A 23,175-nucleotide genomic window follows, 5' to 3' on the forward strand; every position below is an offset into this window, starting at 1 on the left:
AGGACTACAATGCTGAAGCTTACCAGTGGGAGGGATCCTAGCAAAAAGCACAAACAAAAGTCATGCCAATCACGTGATGAAAGAAAACAGGGTGGTGATGCACGACACACACACACACACACACACGGAAGCCACCTTCAGCAACTGTGGGGAATAAAACAACCCCTGAGGAGTCCATGGTATAATTGGGTGTTTTTGAGTACTTTTGGTTTTACTTTCATAATTTACCTTAAAAATTGTTTACTTTGCTTTGTTTGGTGTAATTCTTTTCAGCACAACCTCACCTGTGTGACTTTACAGTATTTCTTTCATTATGCGATACTGTATTAACACAATGAACCTAAATTCACACAAAAACATAATATCCAAATTGAAAAAAGATTGTTGGGTTTGTTTGTTTTTTACTGTGAAAACAAGCATGTTCAACAAACCATTTTTATAACTTAGAATGCAATTATAAATTGTAAATTTCAAAAACATATGTACAAATGCACATATGCTGTACAAATCAAAGGTATGTACAACTATTTACATTAAAATGCAGGAAATGCTTCAGGCACTTTTTGTACAACAATTTACAATGCAATAAGATGCCACATAACTTATTTGTGCCACTCAATTTGTGCCAAACAATTCCAGTCCATCAAAAGACCTCTGTCCTGTGTTGAACATCACAGGCTTGACACTTCCTCCTGTTGTCCACCCGGAGGCAGCATTCGCCCCTTGGAGGCTTTTTTTCTCATGCGTTTTTTTTTTTTTTCTCATTCATGCGTACGTTGAAGGCAGTGTACTTCCACAACCAGATACATGGGCCTGTGAACATTTTATTTGACTTTGGCTGTGCCTTTCCCAACACATGGCTGGGCTTTTCCACCAAATGATGAAGGGAAAGTCATGGTTTTGTTTCCCCTTGTAATTTCTCTGGGCAGAGAGGAGGAAAGAGTGCGAGAACCTCCCATTCGCGCACGTGCTGGACAAAGCAATCGCACGGGGCAGCTCTCTACACATTAACATAATATTCAGAAAAAAAATTAATAATCATTATTCAGGTTTTACTGGGTCTATCAATAAAATTTAAAAACTGGTATATAGGCTGAAGTGTGAACTTCCAACAAACATTCAAACGGAAACTGAGAGTGTGGGGAATTTGATAGGAGGACCTCTTAATGCAGTCAGGTGACATTGACATGTATCCACATCGAATGACAGCACAAATAAACACAACATTAAACCAAAATGATAGTGACAGCCATGTAAATTTTCATTTAAACCAAAAAGAAAATAACACGCTAAATCAACAAAAATATCCACAAGACATAAATTCACACATATAATCAAAGTCATGCCAGGTGCCTAAAACAGCTAATCAAAAAAAAAAAAAAACAACAACAACAAAAGAATAAACCAAATTACTTAACCCCACAATGATTAGGGCCCAGACTAAAGGGCTGACAAACAGCCAGGGGGTAACTGTGACTGACACCCACTGCTAAGCATACACCCAAGGGCCGTGAAGGCCACAGGCAGCCAACATGCCGGCATGAACCAAGGCAACGTGGCACAAAGAGGCAATGGTAGTGCCACACAGTACAGCACCAGGCAAAGCAGGAGGGGTCTGGAGTTAATTCACTATAACTGAGTAGCTCTGGAATGGAGCGATTAACTAGTCCCTGTCCCACACACACACACCAGCCAAGTCAGAAACAAGCAATATTAATACATGAGTGAGGGCTAGAGGCAACAAAAAGCATGAGACTTATGTATCCTTAGCTGGCTTCTGTTACACCGGAGGAAGAGCACTTGATGCGCTTGTTAGCTAGCAAAAGCAACAATGCACACGAGTCGTTCACTCCAGCAGAAATGGGGAAATCAGCAGCACACTAAACGTCCACACAAGGCCAAAATAATCCATATAATCATAAACCAAGATACTAATTTAAACTGCAACAATGCAATCATTGCTAACACACCTGCAACAGGTCTGATGGAGCAACAGGAAATGGGGCGACCAGGTGGTGGATGTGTCTCCAAGCCAAAGAACAAGAGGGAGGGTGATGATATGGCCATGGGCAGCGCAGTCTCATTTAAGGGCGGGTGCTAAAGGAGTAAAATATGACGTAATTTCTCTACTTCCGGGGACAAAAACATAGCATTTTCTCTGCGTTTTTGGGCAAATTACACACAAACAAAGTGAAAATGCAAAGAAAAAGTGACAATGCAGTGGGAAAGTGGACACGTGTTGCGTTTTGTTTATGACCTGGAGCGCAAATATGTCGCGGCAGTTTTGCAGGTGAGAAAACATAGCTACTCTGGTTAGTTGTGTAGGCTAACGCTTACCGACACGATGTCTCCTATTTGTCTCATCTTCCCTGCTCCACTGGGAACCGAAAAAAAAAACACTTTTCGCGACTGCTTCGGTGATTTCCATGTGACGTTATACTGTGTATATATTGCAACGGGAGCGGTTGTCCGCATAAGTGGTCAAGTCCTGTATCATCACGCAGGGTTCAAATGAGACTGTGCTGCCCTATTGCATGTCCTCCTCAGGTGATTAGTAAAAAAAGGCAGCATAGCAACAGACCAATTTCCCCAAGCAAAGGAGAGGCATCTCTCCTGCTACTCATGTTTTTGAAATACAGATATAGCATCGTTGGGCCTTGGCAGTGGCTTTCATGCCAATGAATTTGTACTGCTGTTATGTGGAATCAATGTTCTTGTTTTTCTTCATCTTTTCCCCACATTGTACCCCATGGTTGACTGCCTTGCTGAAGGATATTTCAACATTGAGTAGCAGTCATGGATTGATCCCTCCAACCCTTCAGTTCACATACAACCTCCTCTACCAAATGAGCTCCTACAGTCTCCTTTGGATTATGTGCTCATTGTAAAAAATTTCAACTAAAGTACAGAAGGTAAGGTATCATAATGCCCAAACCCAATTTCAGCAACATGGATGAGCACTGATCTGTTTAATCCACAGATACTCATTGTTACAAGGTGGGATATTGTTTGTGCCAAATTATTTACCGCCCCACAAGCGTTTGTAAACTTCTATTCCAATTACTCCCAAAAAGCCCTTTTTGTGTCGGAGTTTACTCATTTGCTAATTAGCATACTTGCTAACAGACACTCTTAGAGGAGATATACTGTTACGTACATAGCCCATTGACACACTCTGTAAACACAGGCTGTTTGCCAAAATGCCAAAGTTTCAAAGCCGGAAAGCTTTTGTTTGTGTGTACAGTATGTGCATGACTGAGTGACAACACAGAGACAGAAAGTGAGACAGAGAAGAAATACAGGGAGTGCGAGTGCCTGCTTACACGCTAACCAGACTGAAATGAACATGCTAGCTGTAAGTGACAATTCTGAGGTTCCATAGACAGTCTGGAACAGATGACCGCAGACAGACAGCTTGGTGCTGCAGAACTGAGCGACAGAGGAAGGTCCTGGTAGGTGGACTGAGGGACTGAAAAAGGGGATAGACAGCAAAGGACATGAAGGAAAGGGGAAGTAACAGGTTTATTGTCATCACCTCAAAAACACTGTGGTGTTCTTACAAGTTGTTAGTATTTTCACTGATGTACAGAGATACATTGTAATACATACAGTAGAGGTGGGCGGATCAATCCTAATATCGATAATATAGATACCAATATATCAAAAAAAATGGCCCGTCGAGATCAACTTCTACAAGAATGCCTCCGACAGCTGTGGTGATAAGGAACATTAGTAGGAGATATCAGGGAGAAGCCCCTCCATGGAATGTACCATCAACAGATAGAGGAAGTGGCTGACATCAAGAACACCTACCAGTGGCTAGAAAAGGCCAACCTAAAAGACAGCACATAAGCTCTGATCATGGTAGCACAAGAACAAGCCCTAAGCACCAGATCCATAGATCCATACCACAGCCGACACAACCCAAGTTGCAAACTGTGCAAATGTGCTCCAGAGAAAGTCCACTGAGAGGTACAACCAAATGTTGGCAATCATGTACAGAAATATCTATGCTGCATATGGATTAGAAGTCTCCAAGGCCTTATGGGAGACACCACCAAAGGTGGTTGAGAATGACAGGGCTAAGGTCTTGTGGGTCTTCAAATTCCAGACAGACAAGCAGCTGCTGGCCAACACACCAAACAATGGTGGTTGACGAGGCAAAGAAGACAGCAGTTGTGATTGATGTGGCAATGACAGCAACATCAGAAAGAAGGCCCATGAGAAAACTGAGAAGTACCAAGGGCTGAAAGAGCAACTGGTGCATATATGGAAGGTAGAGTCCAAAGTGATCCCAGTGGTAACACAAAAATAGGAAGAGTGGCTCCAGCAGATTCCAGGCACAACATCAGAGGTCTCTGTCCAGAAGAGTGCGGTAGGAACAGATAAAATACTGTGCCGAACCCTCCCAGGCCTCTGGTAGAGGACCTGAGCTTCAGGAACACATACCATCCTCTGCAGGTGGGTGAGAGAGAGATTTTTTAAATATATAATACCTTGTTCATTCCCGTGATGCACAGGATAATAAATCTATCTCACTTGTGGCCCTGCCATAGACTGGAGTCCTGTCCAAGGTGTACACAGTAAAATCACCATTGTAAAACTAACACTGACAGTGTTAAATTAACACTACCAGTGTACATATGGTCCTACTCTGGCCAAAGTGGGACTATATGTTCACTGTCAGTGTTTATTTAACACTGGTGATTTTACTGTGTACCCTGCCTCACGGCCTCACACCCTATGACTGCTGGGATCCCCCCACCCCCACCCTGGACCCTTGATTGGAGTAAATTGATTGTAATAGCTTTATATAGAAATAAAGTAGATATTCTTTTATTCTATTCTAGTCAGACAAAACTAAGTTTAAAGGGCATATCTCACTCCAATCAATACTAACTTTTAAAAAAATATATACCAGATTATGAGTCATTACTTCCAGCTCCTTAACTTGCATGAGTTCTGATGTAGCTGATGTACACACAGTCAATCTGGATTGTTTCGTTTTTTCGGTTGTTGTTTTTTTTCTGTCTCCAAATGTAATATGGCTTTAATATGTTTGTAATATGGTTTTAATTTATTTTCAAAACAAATTCTTGTATTTTGCCATCAACATTTGTCAGTCTCCCCCTCTTTGCAAACCTGCAGCGTATTCACAAAAGAAAGAAACAAACCATTGCATACGTCTCAATAAGACTGAATAATAATGATCACATACCTTTATTTCATTCCTGTTGTGTTGACACACAGCCCTGTAGAATGCCACCATTTGACGCTGTGTTTTCTCCACAGGAAAACGGTGTTCCTTTACAGTCTTCTTTGGACGTCTCTCAGTAGCTTTGCTTAGCTTAGCTATCGGTTTAGCTCAGTTTAGCCAGGAGCACAAAATGTCTGGAAGCTGATCCACATCATGGTTCTCCTGTTAAAAGCGATTGTACGATTGTCCAACTCATGATCACAGAAGCGGGTTTCAGAAAAACTCCTGCATGTAGCATCATAACTTACCTTAGATTATCTTAGCACGACGCCATGCCACAGCACAAACCACAAACACGGCAGATTCCATGCTTTCGGGAGAGGCAACACTCTTTGTTAGAGTTCATAAAGAGAAAGGATAAAATCTGTGGTTACACTGAAAAAAGAGAATGTTTGAATCAACTTAAAAAATGTTGCAATTTGTAAAAACTTGAATGAATTAAGTTGTTTGAACTTAAGTTTGTAAGTTAGAGTTGATTTAACTTTCAAACTTAAGTTCAAACAACTTAATTCATTCAGGTTTTTACAAATTGTAACACTTTTTAAAGTTGGTTCACACATTCTCTTTTTTTCAGTGTAGATCCATTGTTGGAAGACCATTCTCACTCTGTGGTCAGCTTCACTTCTACTCTGTCCTAGAGGAACTCCTTTAAAAAAAAACCTTTCACTTTCCTCCTCAAAGTATTATCTTTGAAAATTCTGTCCATCTAATAAGCAACAACAACGTACACAAAAAACTCTGTAAAAAAAATTACACTGTAAAAAAAATTAGGTTTTCCCTCTTTCATTTTAGGGCCTGAGATGATGTCACCAAAATTCATATTCCTCACAACTTGAGGTTTCTGAGCATTTATCAGAGGTAGGTGAAATCAAGCTCATTTCCCCATGTTCATGACTTAATTTCTCTGGACAAATAGCACCAAAAATAAAATGAAATACATCCATACTTTCATAATTCTTCACACCTCATTTGACATTTTATTTACTTGTAGTACACAATTTAAATGTTCTTCAATGTTCTTAGCCAAAGAGCATGTAAACATGTCTACAACTGTATATGTGAATGTGTGAATTAACTCTAGGCATTTGAAATATGATACAATGCATGTTTGTACTTTTACTACAAACCCTGTTCCCACACCACAAAATAATGCCCCATCTATCTCCACCAAGAAACAACCTCTAGAGCCGCCATTGGTTTTGCGTGTAGCATCTGAGAATTTAATTGATAATGTACTGAACAATAACATGTGACAAACTAAAACAAGATGGACAGTAGACTGGATTATTCTGATACCTCTCACGTCCCTTTCCGCTTCATCTCTCTTATTTCTCTCCTTTTTCTTCTGCCTCCTTCCTTCTTTCATCAAATCTCTGACAGGAGCTTTAGTTTCAGTCATGATCATTGACAGTCCCTTTAGTCTTGTGTCACATGATGATGTAAAGACACTATTTCAGTGCTTTATCACATCTATCATCAAATCAGTTTGGTCACAAGCTGACTTTTTTATGAGACAGAACCTACAAATATTCTCTGTTGTTGTGTCCCCATCTTTCTCATTCTTTGCCTCAACCCCCCCCCCCCCCCCCCCATCTCCCAAAACACATGGTTATCGCCTGCGAGTGGTTGTCATGGTGATGGACCCCGAGGGACTCATCCCAAAACCCAAAGTTCTGCTTGTCTGAAATAGAACTTCCAGCTCTCTCTAGGGGGAAGGGGTTCATTTGGTACACGAGGGGAGGAAAGGAGGGAGAGATGACAGACAGACAGAAAGAAAGAAAGAAAGAAAGAAAGAGTGAGATTGAACAAACCAGGACAAAATGAGACAGTGTGCATCCATTCCAACTGGGTCACATCAGAGCATTACGTAATCATAAACACTGCTGCCCTGTGCTGTGGCCTTAGTGTGTGCACATGCACACAAACAAAGACACGTGTGCACATACATACACACGTTGCTGCAGAGCTTACTCCTATCTGGGAATCTGTGTCAGTCTGTAGTGACTTTCAAATCTTGAATGCCTCCAAACTGTAGTGCATCATTTCTGCTTGGACTCTTTCGCACAGTAGGTTTACGGTAAGAACGTCACAACAGGGAAGCTGCCCGACTCCACAGCAACATGACAAAACACTTCTTTCTTGCTGCATATCCCAAAAATACAGTGTTTACTGAAAAAAAACAAGTTAACATAAGTGTCACTTACTGTAGCTCTAGAATCTATCTAGTTTCTAAACCCGCTAAATATTATAGAGAGCTGGACCCTATCCCAGCAGTCATTGGGCGAGAGGTATAGGGTTCACTCTGGACAGGCACCTTGACACAAACAGTAGTTACACAAACTCAATCACACTCTAGTTTCAAGTTCATCTAACCTGTATGTCTTTAGAAGTGAGAGGGAACCCATGCAAACCCCACTCAGGACTTTATGGCTGTGAGTCAACAGTGCTAACCACTAAGCCAGTGTACTGCCAAGCAGTTATGTTACGGAAGCTTCCTGGTTCAAGGCCACACCTGCCCGCTCTCCATGTCATGTGGAGTTGTATCAGGAAGGGTATCTGGTGTAAAACTTATGCCAAATCAACATGCAGATTCACCTCTGATCTGCTGTGGTGACCCAGAGTGAAACAAGGAAGAAGTTAAAGGGACTTACGATAGCTTTATATTCAGTTAGTTTTAGTATACAAATAATGAATGTTTATGAGTGCAGTAAAATGAATATTTGAGTTGAAAGATGGAACATATTCGTACTATTCAACTCACCCTTGTTGATTGGTATATTGTTCCAACTTTAAATGAATGAAAACATTCTTTCCACTCCACAATAGAAAAAAAATATTATTTGTTTTACCTAAACAGATCTGCATCATTTGACATTTTACATAAGATTAGAGAGGTGTTTCTTCTAGGAGGAGGAGGAGGACAGCGGGAGCCAGCAATTCACTCTGCCCTCCAAGCAGCTGCCAACTATACATGACTGAGGTCCAGCAGTGTGTGTGGAGCACACATCTGCTTTTTTTAATCCAGTGAAAATTTTACGAAACAAACTTGTCCAGTTCTTCATCTGACAGCACTTCAATAGCTTCTCAAGATGTCGCAGTGAGCAAGCTTCCTCATATCATGGAAGCATTTATACAAACTTGAGACATTCACCACAAAATGCCCCGCACGCAGTATTATTTTCCAGGCAAAGTGCAGTAATATGTACTTGTATGTGGTGGGTATTTGGTTGAAGCCTCATGTGTTTGATGTAAACTGGGATATACAATGAAAAAATTGGAGATTGGCATAATATTTATTTAGAGGATGTGACAAACAGTGACCATAAAAAGTCAGTCACGGTTGCCAGCCTTCAAAACAAATGCAACCACTGGTGACCTTGAAACGGAGTTTCCATCCAGTAACCATGTCAGTTTGTTGTTGTGGATGTGGCAAAGTATGGCAGCAGTGAATGCTCCCAGACTTCATATTCTTTCTACATTATATCTATTAGTTTTTATCTTCAGTTAACTTTTTAGTTAGTACATTTCAGTTAGTTGTCGATACAGTTGCAGTTACATTGTTAGTATTATACTGGCTATTTTTTTTTTCTTCAATTGGGTTAATATTTAGTTAACTTGAGTTAGTTTTAGATTCATGCATTTACATATTCAATACGTTTTAGATTAATTTATCTTTTTGGTGTGACATATTTTTACATGAGCAACACAGTGAAGCAGGGGGTTGGTATTTAATTAGCACTTTTCAATTCTGAAAAATCTGTCACGTCTGTGATTCTCATAATTACAAAGGTTTTTCTGTCATTGAAGACTGATTGATATGTACTACATCAGATCAGTGGTGGATGATTTGATTCAGCAATGGTTCTATAAAGTTGCTTCCCCTGAGGGGCACACTTGTTGATTTTTGTTTCTGGTAATATTCTCAGTTTACAGGCTGAAAAAACAAACGGAAATGGAGTTCAAGGTCACCGGCCTTCAAACCCATGTGAAGTACTCCTCCAAGGCATGTACCCACCAAGTATGAAGTTTCTACAAGCAAAAGGTGCCGAGCTACGTTGCGGCGAACGACTTGCGGCCAAACGGATGGACGGACAGACGAACTGACGGAAGGACGGACGGACAACCCGGATGCTATATGCCCCGCCGCGTGGGGCATAAAAACTAATAGAGGTGTGCAGTAGAGTGAAAAGGATGCTACTTGCGTGGAGAACAGAAGCAAGAAAGAACAACAAGATGAGGAGTATCACTTGCATTGTGAGGTGTGTCAACTTTGACATTTTGGCCATGTGGTGTGTTTCTCTGTCCATGATCCAGCACACAGGTGCCTGAGTGTTGAGGATCCCAGTGGCTAGAGAAGGCCAAGGGGATGACCGCCTTTCACCTGGCTGTAGTAGATAGATGGTTATTTTACAGATGTTGAGATCGACTGATTGTTTGACTGGGTTTTTGCCATCCAGTAACCATGTCAGTTTGTTGTTGTGGATGTGGCAAAGTATGGCAGCAGTGAATGCTCCCAGACTTCATATTCTTTCTACATTATATCTATTAGTTTTTATCTTCAGTTAACTTTTTAGTTAGTACATTTCAGTTAGTTGTCGATACAGTTGCAGTTACATTGTTAGTATTATACTGGCTATTTTTTTTTTTCTTCAATTGGGTTAATATTTAGTTAACTTGAGTTAGTTTTAGATTCATGCATTTACATATTCAATACGTTTTAGATTAATTTATCTTTTTGGTGTGACATATTTTTACATGAGCAACACAGTGAAGCAGGGGGTTGGTATTTAATTAGCACTTTTCAATTCTGAAAAATCTGTCACGTCTGTGATTCTCATAATTACAAAGGTTTTTCTGTCATTGAAGACTGATTGATATGTACTACATCAGATCAGTGGTGGATGATTTGATTCAGCAATGGTTCTATAAAGTTGCTTCCCCTGAGGGGCACACTTGTTGATTTTTGTTTCTGGTAATATTCTCAGTTTACAGGCTGAAAAAACAAATCTTAACATGTATCAGCCTCAGTCATTTTTATTACAGTTCTTAACTTCAAAAACAGGTATGGAGACCAACAGGTTTCAAAAGGTTATGCCCATAGGGCAAGAAAACACAAAACAGACAGTAACTTTTAAAGTAGGATAGGAAAGCCTGTAAGCCATAGGTTCTCCTAACTGTACTGTTGTTATGTTTTTAGCTGCTTCTGTATGGACAGGTTGACCATAGCAGATCTAGCACATATAGTCCATGAGTCAGTCTTCAAATTTGATATAACGGTACCACTTAAGGGGACCAAATGACACTTAGAATCCAGCCTCACTGTACCATGGCCTACACATAAATGTATGAAAGCCATCCCAGGGTGGTATCTATAGCCCAGTAGTGGTCAACGAAGGTTTATACAGAGGTCAAAATTCAAAATGCTTCCATCATGTTGAAAAATATACCACAATATGTTTACCGAATAACTCCAGAACATTCAGTCATACTTAGTCCAAACTATAGCTTTTTGGAATCATTATGATCAGACAAATAATGTGGTATATTTCTCAAAATGATTGGGGCATTTTAAAATTTTGACGTCTGTGTAATTCTTCATTGACCCTTACCTGGCTATAACTACCACCCTGGGATGGGCATCATAAATTCTTGTGTAGGCCATGGTACACTGAGGCTGGATTCCAAGCATCATTTAGCCCCCTTAAGTGCTACCAAAAACCTGCTTAGCCCATGTACTAATATCTGCATTGGGATTTGACAATTTTTAAGTAAGATACCCTTGGTGATGCAACTCCAATTTTAACTGGAGAAACACACACAGCCCTTGGTCTTTCAAAGAGATCTCCCATCCAAGTACTATCCAGGACCCACTCTGCTTAGTGTCTGAGATCTGACTTGAAGGGTCACACAGAGCAGACTGGCTACGTAGGTTTTCCAAACTGTATTACACATCATAAAAAATAATATTTCCACACATTCTACAACAAAAAAAGAGTAATGAAAGTTGTAGTAGCATTTTTTCATGAACCACGTTCTTTTCATCCCTGTGCAGGTGACCTCCAGGCTGTATGGCTTTCTGAACATCACCTCAGGTGTGGAGGTAAGACAGCTGCTAAACTCCCCCCCCAAAAAATGCTCCTTAAATGCCTACCTTCAACCTTCATAATTATCCTCTTCCTTTCAAATGCACTATTACACACATGTATAGTCCCTTTGCATTATGAATGAATGAATTAATTTATTTATTCAGCACACAGACTAAAAAATAACAAAAAAAGCTCATAAAGAGAACAATTTAATGGTGTACCCATATATATATATAGATACAACAAAAATATAAACGCAACACTTTTGGTTTTGCTCCCATTTTGTATGAGATGAGCTCAAAGATCTAAAACTTTTTCCACATACACAATATCACCATTTCCCTCAAATATTGTTCACAAACCAGTCTAAATCTGTGATAGTGAGCACTTCTCCTTTGCTGAGATAATCCATCCCACCTCACAGGTGTGCCATATCAAGATGCTGATTAGACACCATGATTAGTGCACAGGTGTGCCTTAGACTGTCCACAATAAAAGGCCACTCTGAAAGGTGCAGTTTTGTTTTATTGGGGGGGGATTCCAGTCAGTATCTGGTGTGACCACCATTTGCCTCATGCAGTGCAACACATCTCCTTCGCATCATCCGTGAAGAGAACACCTCTCCAACGTGCCAAACGCCAGCGAATGTGAGCATTTGTCCACTCAAGTCGGTTATGACGACGAACTGGAGTCAGGTCGAGACCCCGATGAGGACGACGAGCATGCAGATGACCTTCCCTGAGACAGTTTCTGACAGTTTGTGCAGAAATTCTTTGGTTATGCAAACCGATTGTTACAGCAGCTGTCTGAGTGGCTGGTCTCAGACGATCTTGGAGGTGAACATGTTGGATGTGGAGGTCCTGGGCTGGTGTGGTTACACGTGGTCTGCGGTTGTGAGGCTGGTTGGATGTACTGCCAAATTCTCTGAAACGCCTTTGGAGATGGCTTATGGTAGAGAAATGAACATTCAATACACGAGCAACAGTTCTGGTTGACATTCCTGCTGTCAGCATGCCAACTGCACGCTCCCTCAAATCTTGCGACATCTGTGGCATTGTGCTCTGTGATAAAACTGCACCTTTCAGAGTGGCCTTTTATTGTGGGCAGTCTAAGGCACACCTGTGCACTAATCATGGTGTCTAATCAGCATCTTGATATGGCACACCTGTGAGGTGGGATGGATTATCTCAGCAAAGGAGAAGTGCTCACTATCACAGATTTAGACTGGTTTGTGAACAATATTTGAGGGAAATGGTGATACTGTGTATGTGGAAAAAGTTTTAGATCTTTGAGTTCATCTCATACAAAATGGGAGCAAAACCAAAAGTGTTGCGTTTATATTTTTGTTGAGTGTGTATATATATATATATATATATATATATATATATATATATATATATATATATATATATATATATATATGTATAAGGGCTGGATCCAGAGTGAAAATCTGACATGCATTTTTGCCCAATGATAAAATAAAAATCGTATGCGTCTTGTTATTCAATAATCCTCATTCTTTTATTCGTGTGCAGCATACACTGTCACACTTCTTTTAATATATTTATTATATTTCATGGACCATAGTGAACACTTCTTATTTGTATAAATATGATGTCCTAAAAAAACACTATAACAAAAATTGACTGTAAACAGGATCAAATTTATTGCCAAAATCTTTCATTTATACCTGAATCTATATATGATTTTTTTAATTGATAAAATCAACAAAAATATGACTGCATATATTATTAATAATAATACATTGCGATACAGACAGTTCACAGAAGACATTTTCCATTGATACCAATCAAAATTAGAAACAGTCCAGCAGGTAATATTCATCATGTCCATGACTAAATATACTAAAACAAATACATCACAATTGTGATATGTGTACAATTGTGATGTATTTGTTTTGGTATATTTCGAGTTTGTTGTGATTTGCCACTTTATAAGCCGATTAAATTGAAATTGAATTGAAATGGAACATTTTATTGAGTCTTAAAGTAAATAAATATGACGTTGGTCACTGGATCCTTAAACTTTGGGCATAATAAACTCTACATGGTGGATCCTTGATCTCTGGACATAAATATGAATAAACAAAATCTTTAGTTTTTGTCAAAAGCATTTCCTTTCAGGCATTATTGGCATGAATGTGTTTCCATACATCTGAGCTGAGCTCTTACAGCTGCTGTGCTGCACTTCAGGATGTAATTTGTAAAGAAAATACAGCGCTTCTCATTTTGGGAGGACAAAAACATTTTAGTCGATTGTAGTTTGGAAAGAGGTGTCATTTTATTTAAAGCAGCGATTTGTTTTGAAGTTACTCCGACCGGACTCTGTCTCAGCAGAGAGCCGCGCAGCGTTTCGAGCTGTGTGAACGGAACGGAGAGCGATTCTCATTTCTTGACAGCAACAAGACAAGAGTCCCAGTTAGTGACTTTAATCCACACAAAAGTGACTCACGGTATTTTAATGGCTTTGAGAGGGGTTAACAAGCAGACTTTCCGTTTCTGAAGAGGAGCGAATCAAAGAACCAACGAGCTAGTGGATCGAAACATTGCTTCAATGGTTCACGGCTTCAAAGTGGAACCGCGCTGCAGGTTGATTACAGACCCACTGCAGACCAAACCCTGAATATCTGACTTTATTTGTACGTCGTATGACTCTGAAACTCGGAGAAAAAAAATAAAATAAATATATATATATATATATATATATATATATATATATATATATATATATATATATATATATACACATATACTCCTGACAACAAATACAAAGTATAAATTAATCACTAAACTAAAATTTCAAAACAGCCAAGCAAACAACAGTGCACAATGCACAATCCTAAAAACAAAACAAAATCGATAAACCTAATTCATCATGCTATAGCAAGTAATTAAATGATTTTTATAGCACCTTTTAAAGCTGACTAAGTTACCAAATAATTTAATGTTATCAGGACACTTACTCCAAATGTTAACACCTTTAACAGAAATACAATGACTTTTTACAGTAGTGCAAATCTTTGATTTCTCAAATAATAATGCTCCTAGGAAATTAGAACTGGAGTCCCTCATTTTAAACAGGTTCTGGATATTTCGAGGTAAAAGTTTATTTTTAAATTTAAACATAATTTGGCCAATTATGATGTAATCGGCCAAGTCCCAGAATTTTAAAATATGTAAACAGACAAATAATGGGCTTGTTTGCTCATGATATAGATTATTATTAATAATTCTTATAGCTTTCTTTTGTAGTAAAAATATTGGATTCATATTAGTTTTATATATAGTTCCCCAAACTTCAACTTCAACGACATAAGGTAGTTAATGAATGTTGGGAGAGGAAGTCTTGTGCTTTATACAAAATTGCAAAGACTTTTGACATTTTAATTAATGTGTTTTCCAACATTGTCAATAAAAACCCCAAGAAATTTAGTTTCATTTACAATTTCCATTTTAATATCATATAATAATAAATTTCTGCATAAATTCCTGGTCTTATTTCCAAATATGACAATACTAAAATTCATATGTCATTAATATATAAAAGAAACAACAATGGCCCAAGGACTGAACCCTGGGGCACCCCACAACTGCTCTTCAAAAATTCAGAATTTATCCTACCAATATGGACACACCTATTGTGTAAATAAGTTGCTTTCCAATCATGTGCTAATCCCTTGATACCATACTTCAGTAATTTATCCAGTAGTAAAGTATGATCTAGGTATTGAATGCTTTTTGTAAATCAAAAAACAAACAAACAAAATAACCCTACAATATATTGCTTATTTTTCATTGCATTTGAATTTTGTTCAACAAAATCAGTTACAGCCAATGAAGTAGTACGATTCTTTCTAAACCCATATTGCTGCTCACTCAGAATATGATGTTGAGATGTAAAATTGTTTAATCTCTTTACAAATACCTTTTCCAAAAATTTTGAAAATTGTGGTAGCAGTGAGATTGGCCTGTAGTTTGAAAAGACATGTTTGTCACCCGATTTGAACAGCGGTTCAGGTTCAGGTTACTTTATTAATACCCTTAGGCTGATTTGTGTTGCAATCACAGAAAGCATCCAACTTAGAACATATAAGGACAACACTAAAGACCCAACACCTTCATAAAAGTGCTCAAAGCCACATCAAATCACAGCTTAGAAACTACCTAAATTGGCGCAAATTTTCCTCCTATAATTTATTTATCTGAATAATAGCAGCTGGAATAAAGTTGTTCCTGTAGTGCCGTGTTCTGCACTTTGGGACTGCAAACCCACAACCAGAGGGGAGAAGCTGAAATTCCCCATATAGAGGGTGTGGATGGTCATGTAGAATCGATTTCGTGATCCTATTTAGCTGCCTAATATACGACGACTCGGGGCTAAGCTGTGGCTCTCCAATCAGCTTCCCTGACCACTTCACAATCTGCAATAGTTTGTTCCTTTCCTTCACTGACAAAGCACCATACCATGACACTAAAGAATAAGACAAAACAGATTCAATAAAAGACTGATAAAACAGTGCCATGATGGTATTGTCAAATAAACAAGCAAAACAAATGCTGATGCCCTTTTCTACACACAGCTTCACAGTTGTTCACAAAGTTCAGTTTACAGTCTATCGTAGTCCCAAGGTACTTGTATGACTGCACAAGTTCCACCTGGTGACCCTTAATGACTGTGGCCTCAGGTGTACAGGGGTTCTTTCTGAAATCCACAATCATATCTTTAGTCTTTGAAATGTTCAGCTGAAGGTGGGACTCTTCACACCACCTGACAAAGTAGTCAACAACAGGTCCATGACTGGTTTCATTATCCTTCAATAAACTTACAATGACAGAGTCATCTGCATATTTTAAAATTGTCCTCTTCTCATGCATACTCTGACACACGTTTGTGTACAGGATAAAAAGCAAGGAAGACAGGACACACCCTTGGTATCACTTTAGCTAGTTTTATTTTGGAAGGAAATTTCCCAATCATTAATGACAAATTACAAATATAAGTTAAAGGTTTAACAATACAATCAATAATAATTTTTTTAAGAAACAACATAAAGTTATCACTATCAATTGATTTTTTTTCCTTTAGTTTATGAACTATGTCAATTATTTCATTTTCATCACTTTCTCTAATAAACACTGAACCCAAAAGGTTATTAATTGTTGTACAGTTTTCCCAAAAACACATATTAAAAGGTACAGTTGAGTTTGCTAAATGTTTACCCACATTAACAAAATAATAATTAAAATGATTTACTATAGCTTTCTTTTCCTTAACAATTGTATCAGTATTTGTATAAAAATATGTTCTTTAACAACTTTTTTCTTTTTGATGATTTCATTTAAGAGCTTCCAAGTACCTTTAATGTTAAGATTTTTTTTCAATAAATCACTATAATACTACTGCCTTTTGCAAGATTGCATAATGTTAGTTTGTTTTTATATATCTTATATTCTCTCTCAGCTTCATTTGTTCTGAGTTTTAAACACTGCTTGTACCAAACAACAACAACAACAACAAAAACAAGAAAGTAAAAAGCAAAAAACAGCAGCATTAATTGAGCCAGTTGGGGGTGGTTGCAGTTGTTTTTCTTGAATACAAAACACTTACTGTATTTTCAGAGTATACGCGTAAGTCACACCTGTCCAGAAAAAGCCCCTTGAAGAGAAAAAACAAACAAACAAACAAACCATATACAAGTCACACCATATAAGTCAGACCTTTTTTTCTGTATTATCAGCTCTTTAATTTATGATTGTTATGGATCATTGTAGTGTACTTTTATTATTGTCATTTATTATTTTATTATTGGAGTTTATTTTGTTAAAAGATTTGATTCCTGGGAAAGCCTGATATAAGTATTCTCTAAAAAAGGAACTACTGTCTCCACAAGAAAATTTTATGTAACTATTTACATAGATTTTTTGAAAGTTATTTCAGCTTAGTTAATTCAACTTTGAACTGAGTTAATGCCACAAGACTTCTCTAGTTAAGTTGAAGTAACTTTAGTTAAGTTGCAATAACTTTAAAAAATCAATGGAAATTGTTACATCACTTTTTCTCGTTGAGGCAGTGGTTGATTTTTTTAGAGTAGTTATTACTACTACTACTACTAGTTGAGGCACCTGTCTTCACTCTGGTGCTGAATACTGACAAACATTTCCTGAGTTTTTCATTTCACAGAAAAATGTAACACAGTGTTGGAATCAGGGTTTTAGGCTTTAAATAAAATGCAGCACTCACAGACTGCTTTTGTTCAATCTTTTAAAAGTATTATATGATTGTGCTAAAACTGTATGATTATGCTGTTTCCTAAGTGTTAAGATATTTATGGTACATTTTGAATAGTTTATTTATCATTTTTATTATTTCATGTTCTGTATTGTATGGACTTGATAATTTATGGCATTATACCACATACTCTGATACAGTAGGTGGCAGTATGCACATCTGAAGCTGGTTTCCAATCTACCCCCACCTCACAGACCCTGACTGCTGGGATTGACTCAAGCCCCCCATGCCCCTTGATTGGAAGTGTTAAGTTTATTTTCACAGTGGCTGATGGAAAAGACTGCATGGCAGTGATTTATTGTTTCTGCTAAAAGTGTAGATGTGACTTGGGCAACCACAATGAACTGTTGTGTGTATATTCTACGTGTGCATTCTGCTGGCCCTGTCTGTGTCTTTTGTTTTTGGATCCATCTCCAGTCCTTGTCTGCATATGTTTGGTCTGATGGCCAGTCACCCTTTTGGTTTTACCTGTTTGTGTGTATGTGTGCGCCGTTGGGCTGTGTCTGTCTGGTGTATGTGTGAGCAGGTGTCTTTTTCCTAGTTTGTGTCTGGGTCCCATTGGTGTCTTTGTCATGTGGGTCCCGTATGTGTGTGTATACAATTCATGTGGGTCTCCTTTGTGAGAAGTTCCGTCTGCTGTCTGTGTATCCTTATCACTCCCCGGTTCCTGGTCCATCATGTCTCAGTGTTTTTGCTTCTGTCGTGTCTCTGTGTTCCACCGTCCTCAGTTTCCCAGGACTTTGTGGGTTTTGTTATTCTGTGTCATTTTGTCATTCTCTGTGATTGGTTATCTTCGTCAGTTCTTTATTTTGTTACCTGCATTTGTCTCTTGATTTGCCTTTCCTTTAGTTCCTGTGGTTCTCATATGTCCTTGTCATTTCCTGTCCATTGTTAGTTTGCACCTGTTACTCATTTGGTTTACTGCTTTTAAGCCATTCCCGTTTGTCTTTCCATTGCCGGTTAATTAACATAACGCTATGTTTCGCTTATGTGACATGGTGTTTCCTGTTTGTGATCTCTCCATTGTTCATTGTGGTTGTAAGTACCCTGTTTGGTTAATTGCATACCTGATTGTCAGCTGTCTTTGGTTTAATCCTCTCCATCGCATCTCCTGGTATTCCTCCGCCATGTCTTAGTACTGGACTCTTTGTTTTGTTGTGACATCCCTGAAACTGCTGTTTTTTTTTTTTGTTGCTCACCTCCCTAGATTATTAAAGCACTTTGGATTTTCGCAACTCATCCCTTTGTGTCCTGGCTTTCTGCTGTTGGGGTTCAATCTGACTCTGATTTAGTTCAAATCGTAACACTGAACTCTTGAGGTCCAGCAAGATCATAGTGAGATAAAATAATCAAGCTGACAAAGCTGAATCCTTGGAGATACATAACAGAAAGAAATGGGCCCACGCTTAAGAGTGGCACAAAATTTCAACTGAAAAATACTCAGTTTTGGCCCATTTCAGCAAAACTGTTGGCAGAATAACACACGGCGGCAACAACACAGGACGAGAACAAACCATGCAAACAAACCAAATTATTATTCTTAGTCTTCTTATTAAATATGATTTTTTTTTTTCATTATGTGAGTTGCAGGCCTCCCAGACTATTTGGAAAGAAAAACATGAACAGACTTATACTTCAGAAAATATGGTACATAAAACCCAGGACTACACAGTATTAGTGGCTTGATTCCTGTCCCATTAAGTAACACACTCAACTGCAATGAAAGCATGGTATGAAATTGACAGAATTCACCAATTAAAGCTAACATCATCTGGGTATTACAACCGAATGGTCAGAGGACCCAGAGAACACCAGACCATAGGACACCATCTTATTGTTAAATTTGGCCCACAAGATGTGTGTTTATTCTTTTGCCCTTGATAAAATTACCACAAACTTTTATTTCACTTCTTTTCTCAAAAATAGGCCAAGCAACCTGTCAAAAATGATTTGTATTTCATGTTCAACATGTGGAAATCTGATCATAACTGTGCAACAACAAAAATCTGATTTAAAAATAATGAATGTTTATGGGTGCAGCGGTAAGAATATCTGCATGAGTGGAAAGAGGGAACATTCTATTTGCATTCATATTTTCACTGAATGCAAATATTATTTCTGTTGCACTCATAAACGTTCATTATTTGTTTTATATGATACCTACGTACAACATAGTCAAGGCAAAGTCCAAGTGCTATAGATAACTTCCTTATATCATTTAACACACGAGTTGAGACATATGGAACCAAAATTAATGGTAAATGGGACCAAATCGCACCACAAAAGATGGAAATCATACACTCCATGGACTATTTTTCCATACAATGAGACAAATAATGGCACACAACAGACAATCCGTCAATAAAATGACAAGAATTCTGATGTAGGACTTATTCTTGGTGTTCAAGGAATTTCAACGTTCCTCCAAGGTGACTTCTTGAGCTGTTTCGAGACACCTCCTCTACAGATTTACCGACACACAAATTTACACACGCGTGTCAGTTCATTCACATTTGCCCTTTGCAGTTAATCACCATCAATGTGTTTACATGCTGCTTTTTCCTGCAATGGAAACATTTCCTCTGTGTCCCTGTGTCGTGTTGTGCAAACCAACATTTTTGCACATCTCAGCACGCCACGCTCTGCGTTGCCAGTGCATGTTGTTTACAGGCCCCTTGTCAGCGATGTCCTTTCCCAAAATGCTTTGCTCCATACACACACTTGGATATGTTAACACTGATGTAAATAAACAGCAGCACAAATGCACTACATCTGCACGGGGTGTTGCATGTGCGTCGATGGTGAGAGCGTGTGCCAGCTGTTTAAAATCTGAGTTGGGTGACATCAAACCTTTCACCCAGACCCCACATATTTACAGCACGAGGAGAATAGAGGGAGAAAGGGGGTGTCTACAGGTATGTGTGCTGTGGATAGATTGAATGAAAGACTTGGGGGGAGCAGATGAGAGAGGAGAGGAGAGAAAAGGGGAATAAGAAAGGATCAGAGAAAGAACAAGTGAGACAAAGAGGGTGAGGCAGAATGCAATAGGAGGGGTGAGAGAGGGGAGAGAGGCATAAGGAAAGAAGAGAGTGGAGTGGACAATGGAGATAAAATGAGAGCAAAAGAGAGAAGGTGAGAGGGAGGGAGAGATGGATGAGAAAGGAGTGGAGACTGGAGATAGGAAATGAGAAAGGCGCAGAGGGGATGAGAGAAGAGAGAGGTGGAGTTAGGAAGTCTGAAGGCGTGGTCTACCAACTGTCAGTCACTGGCGGTTGCCATGGAGCGCGGGCGGTACCGAACAGCGGGACATCCAATGAGAGACGCCGCTGCTTGTGTCACCATGGTGACGGGGCTGTGCCCGGGGAGGTTGTGATGGGTTGACAGGTGCGTGACAATTGGAGCTCTCTGTAAGCATGTACGCCAAAGGGAAGAGCAGCGGTGTGCCGTCCGACAGCCAGGCCAGAGAAAAGTAAGTTTATTTAGCGCCGCAAACTTCTCCCTGTGTGCGAGGGTACACGCACGCGTTTTATCTCAACTTAACCTCACAAATTAGCTTATCTTTAACTGACGCCCCCCGCGCTCTAGTTTGAATTGGTGTTATTTTAAATGCAGCCGTCGTTAGCAGGTAGCTGTTTTTTTTTTTTTGGCTAAATGACAGTTTTGCCAACACGTCAGGCTGAATGATTCTGTCGGGTTCGACATGAGTGGAAGCGGTTTGTGTGCTCGCTGTGGTTATTTTCGTTGTTGTTTGTGTTGAATGTCTGTGTGTGTGTGTGTGTGTGTGTGTGTGTGTGTGTGTGTGTGTGTGTGTGTGTGTGTGTGTGTGTGTGTGTGTGTGTGTGTGTGTGTGTGTGTCTGTCTGCAGTCACCGTGATGTTTGTGACAGCAGACACTCATTCCGTGTTCACATTTAAACACACAGCTTCTTCTTCCATGTGCAAAGACAAAGAGTTTAAACGACCTGCGCGAAATAAGGTCGTTGTAAAAATACTTCTTTAGTGTGCACGTTTTCAGAAGGTGTGTGTGTGTGTGTGTGTGTGTGTGTGTGTTGGGGGGGTGGGGGTTCAGTGCATGTTTTTGGACAGTTCTCTTTTGAAAATGGTGGCATTAATCTGTTTTTGCAAACTTATTTACAAGTTGTGCCTGTTGTTTGGTTCACTTTGCTAGTTAAGAAGTTGAACCTCAGAAATTGCTCAAATTCAACTATTTCTTTTTCAGAAAAGTGCTTTTACATCCTAGATGTAAAGGCAGATGGCTTTATGTGAATAAAGTCTTTATTATGTAATTATGGCAGTTTATAACATTGCATCCGATGCTTAAAGTGATGAGTATTTAACTTGTGCATTTATTAATGCATTAATAAATGATGCAAATGGTCATAAACATTAGTTCCCAGTGTGATAGTCTCACATTTGTACAGTGTGATATTGTCAAATTGCAGGTTTTATTTCAGCCAAAAATAAAATGTTTTGAATTAATAGGAATTCTCCCACTTTGGTTGAAACCATGTGCTTTGGAGTTCTGCTTGGTAAATTACTGAAATTACATTTGATTGATTGATCAGGGTGGCTTGGTGGATAAGCAGCCAGTGCACTTGATTCCAAAACAAAAGGTTCTTTGTTGAAGACCCTTTGTACCCCTTTGTGCCCGTGTAATATGGAGTTGTGTAAGGAAGGGCATCCAAAATAAAACGTGCACATTAAATGTGTGGATTCATATTGTATCTGCTGTGGACAAAGAACATACTTTTGCGGTTGATTGACTTAACTGATTCATGCAGATCAAACGTGTCATACTGTGCAATATCTGTTTCGTGCTACATTGAAGCATTGCTTATGTTTGGGACTCCATGTGAAAAAACCCTCAAGTTTCCTCAAGGCTATAGCCAGTGGTGGGCACACTTCCAATAATCCGATAACAGATAATTATAGAAGATAATGTTTTCATTATCGGATTATCTTTTTAGATAACTTTAAAAATCATCATCGGACTGATTATCTTCCGATGAATTGCCGACCGATAACTTTTAGACCGATAACGTAGTAAATCAAGCTGAACAGTGAAAAACATTTTTAAAACTTAAAAGCAGTTGAGACCTACCTGTTAAAAGTTTCTTAATAGGTATGTTGTTCTACTCTCTGCAAACAGAAGAGAGCAGTTTTCTGAAGAAACCACTCTATTCTCTGTAGGCAAAGGAGAACTGGTAACCCAAAACACATAAAAAAAAAAAAAAAAAAAAAAAAAAAAAAATTATTTCCTTTAACACCATACTGATATAACCGCAATATCACCCACGTCATTCAGAGGCATACATTTTTAACTTATGGTTCAAATTTTAACCTACTCATTTTGGACAAGTTATTTAAAATTACTGTCATGTCTGAAGTTTTATAAAGTGAAAATATCAGATATATGTTTTCGTTTTAAAGTAATGTGCTATTTTTTAAGGTTTTGTGAGCACATGCTGTGCCCGGCCGGCAGCGATGCATTATGGGTAGCATAGGGTAATCTCAGACGTTCACG

General features: G+C 38.8%; 1 protein-coding gene across 1 annotated transcript in view; it reads left to right on the plus strand.

The window, feature by feature from the left end:
• The first annotated feature begins 20,839 nt into the window (after positions 1-20,839).
• The window catches only part of LOC117510410 (single-stranded DNA-binding protein 2), a 310,588-nt gene continuing 308,252 nt past the window's right edge, over positions 20,840-23,175 (plus strand). Inside the window, exon 1 of the mRNA XM_034170108.1 lies at positions 20,840-21,121. Within this exon, the coding sequence (XP_034025999.1) occupies positions 21,066-21,121 (56 nt within the window). The 5' untranslated portion in view covers positions 20,840-21,065. The remainder of the gene's footprint in view (positions 21,122-23,175) is intronic.

The sequence above is a fragment of the Thalassophryne amazonica genome, chromosome 5, assembly GCF_902500255.1.
Source record: "Thalassophryne amazonica chromosome 5, fThaAma1.1, whole genome shotgun sequence".
Classification (NCBI taxonomy): Eukaryota; Metazoa; Chordata; class Actinopteri; order Batrachoidiformes; family Batrachoididae; genus Thalassophryne; species Thalassophryne amazonica.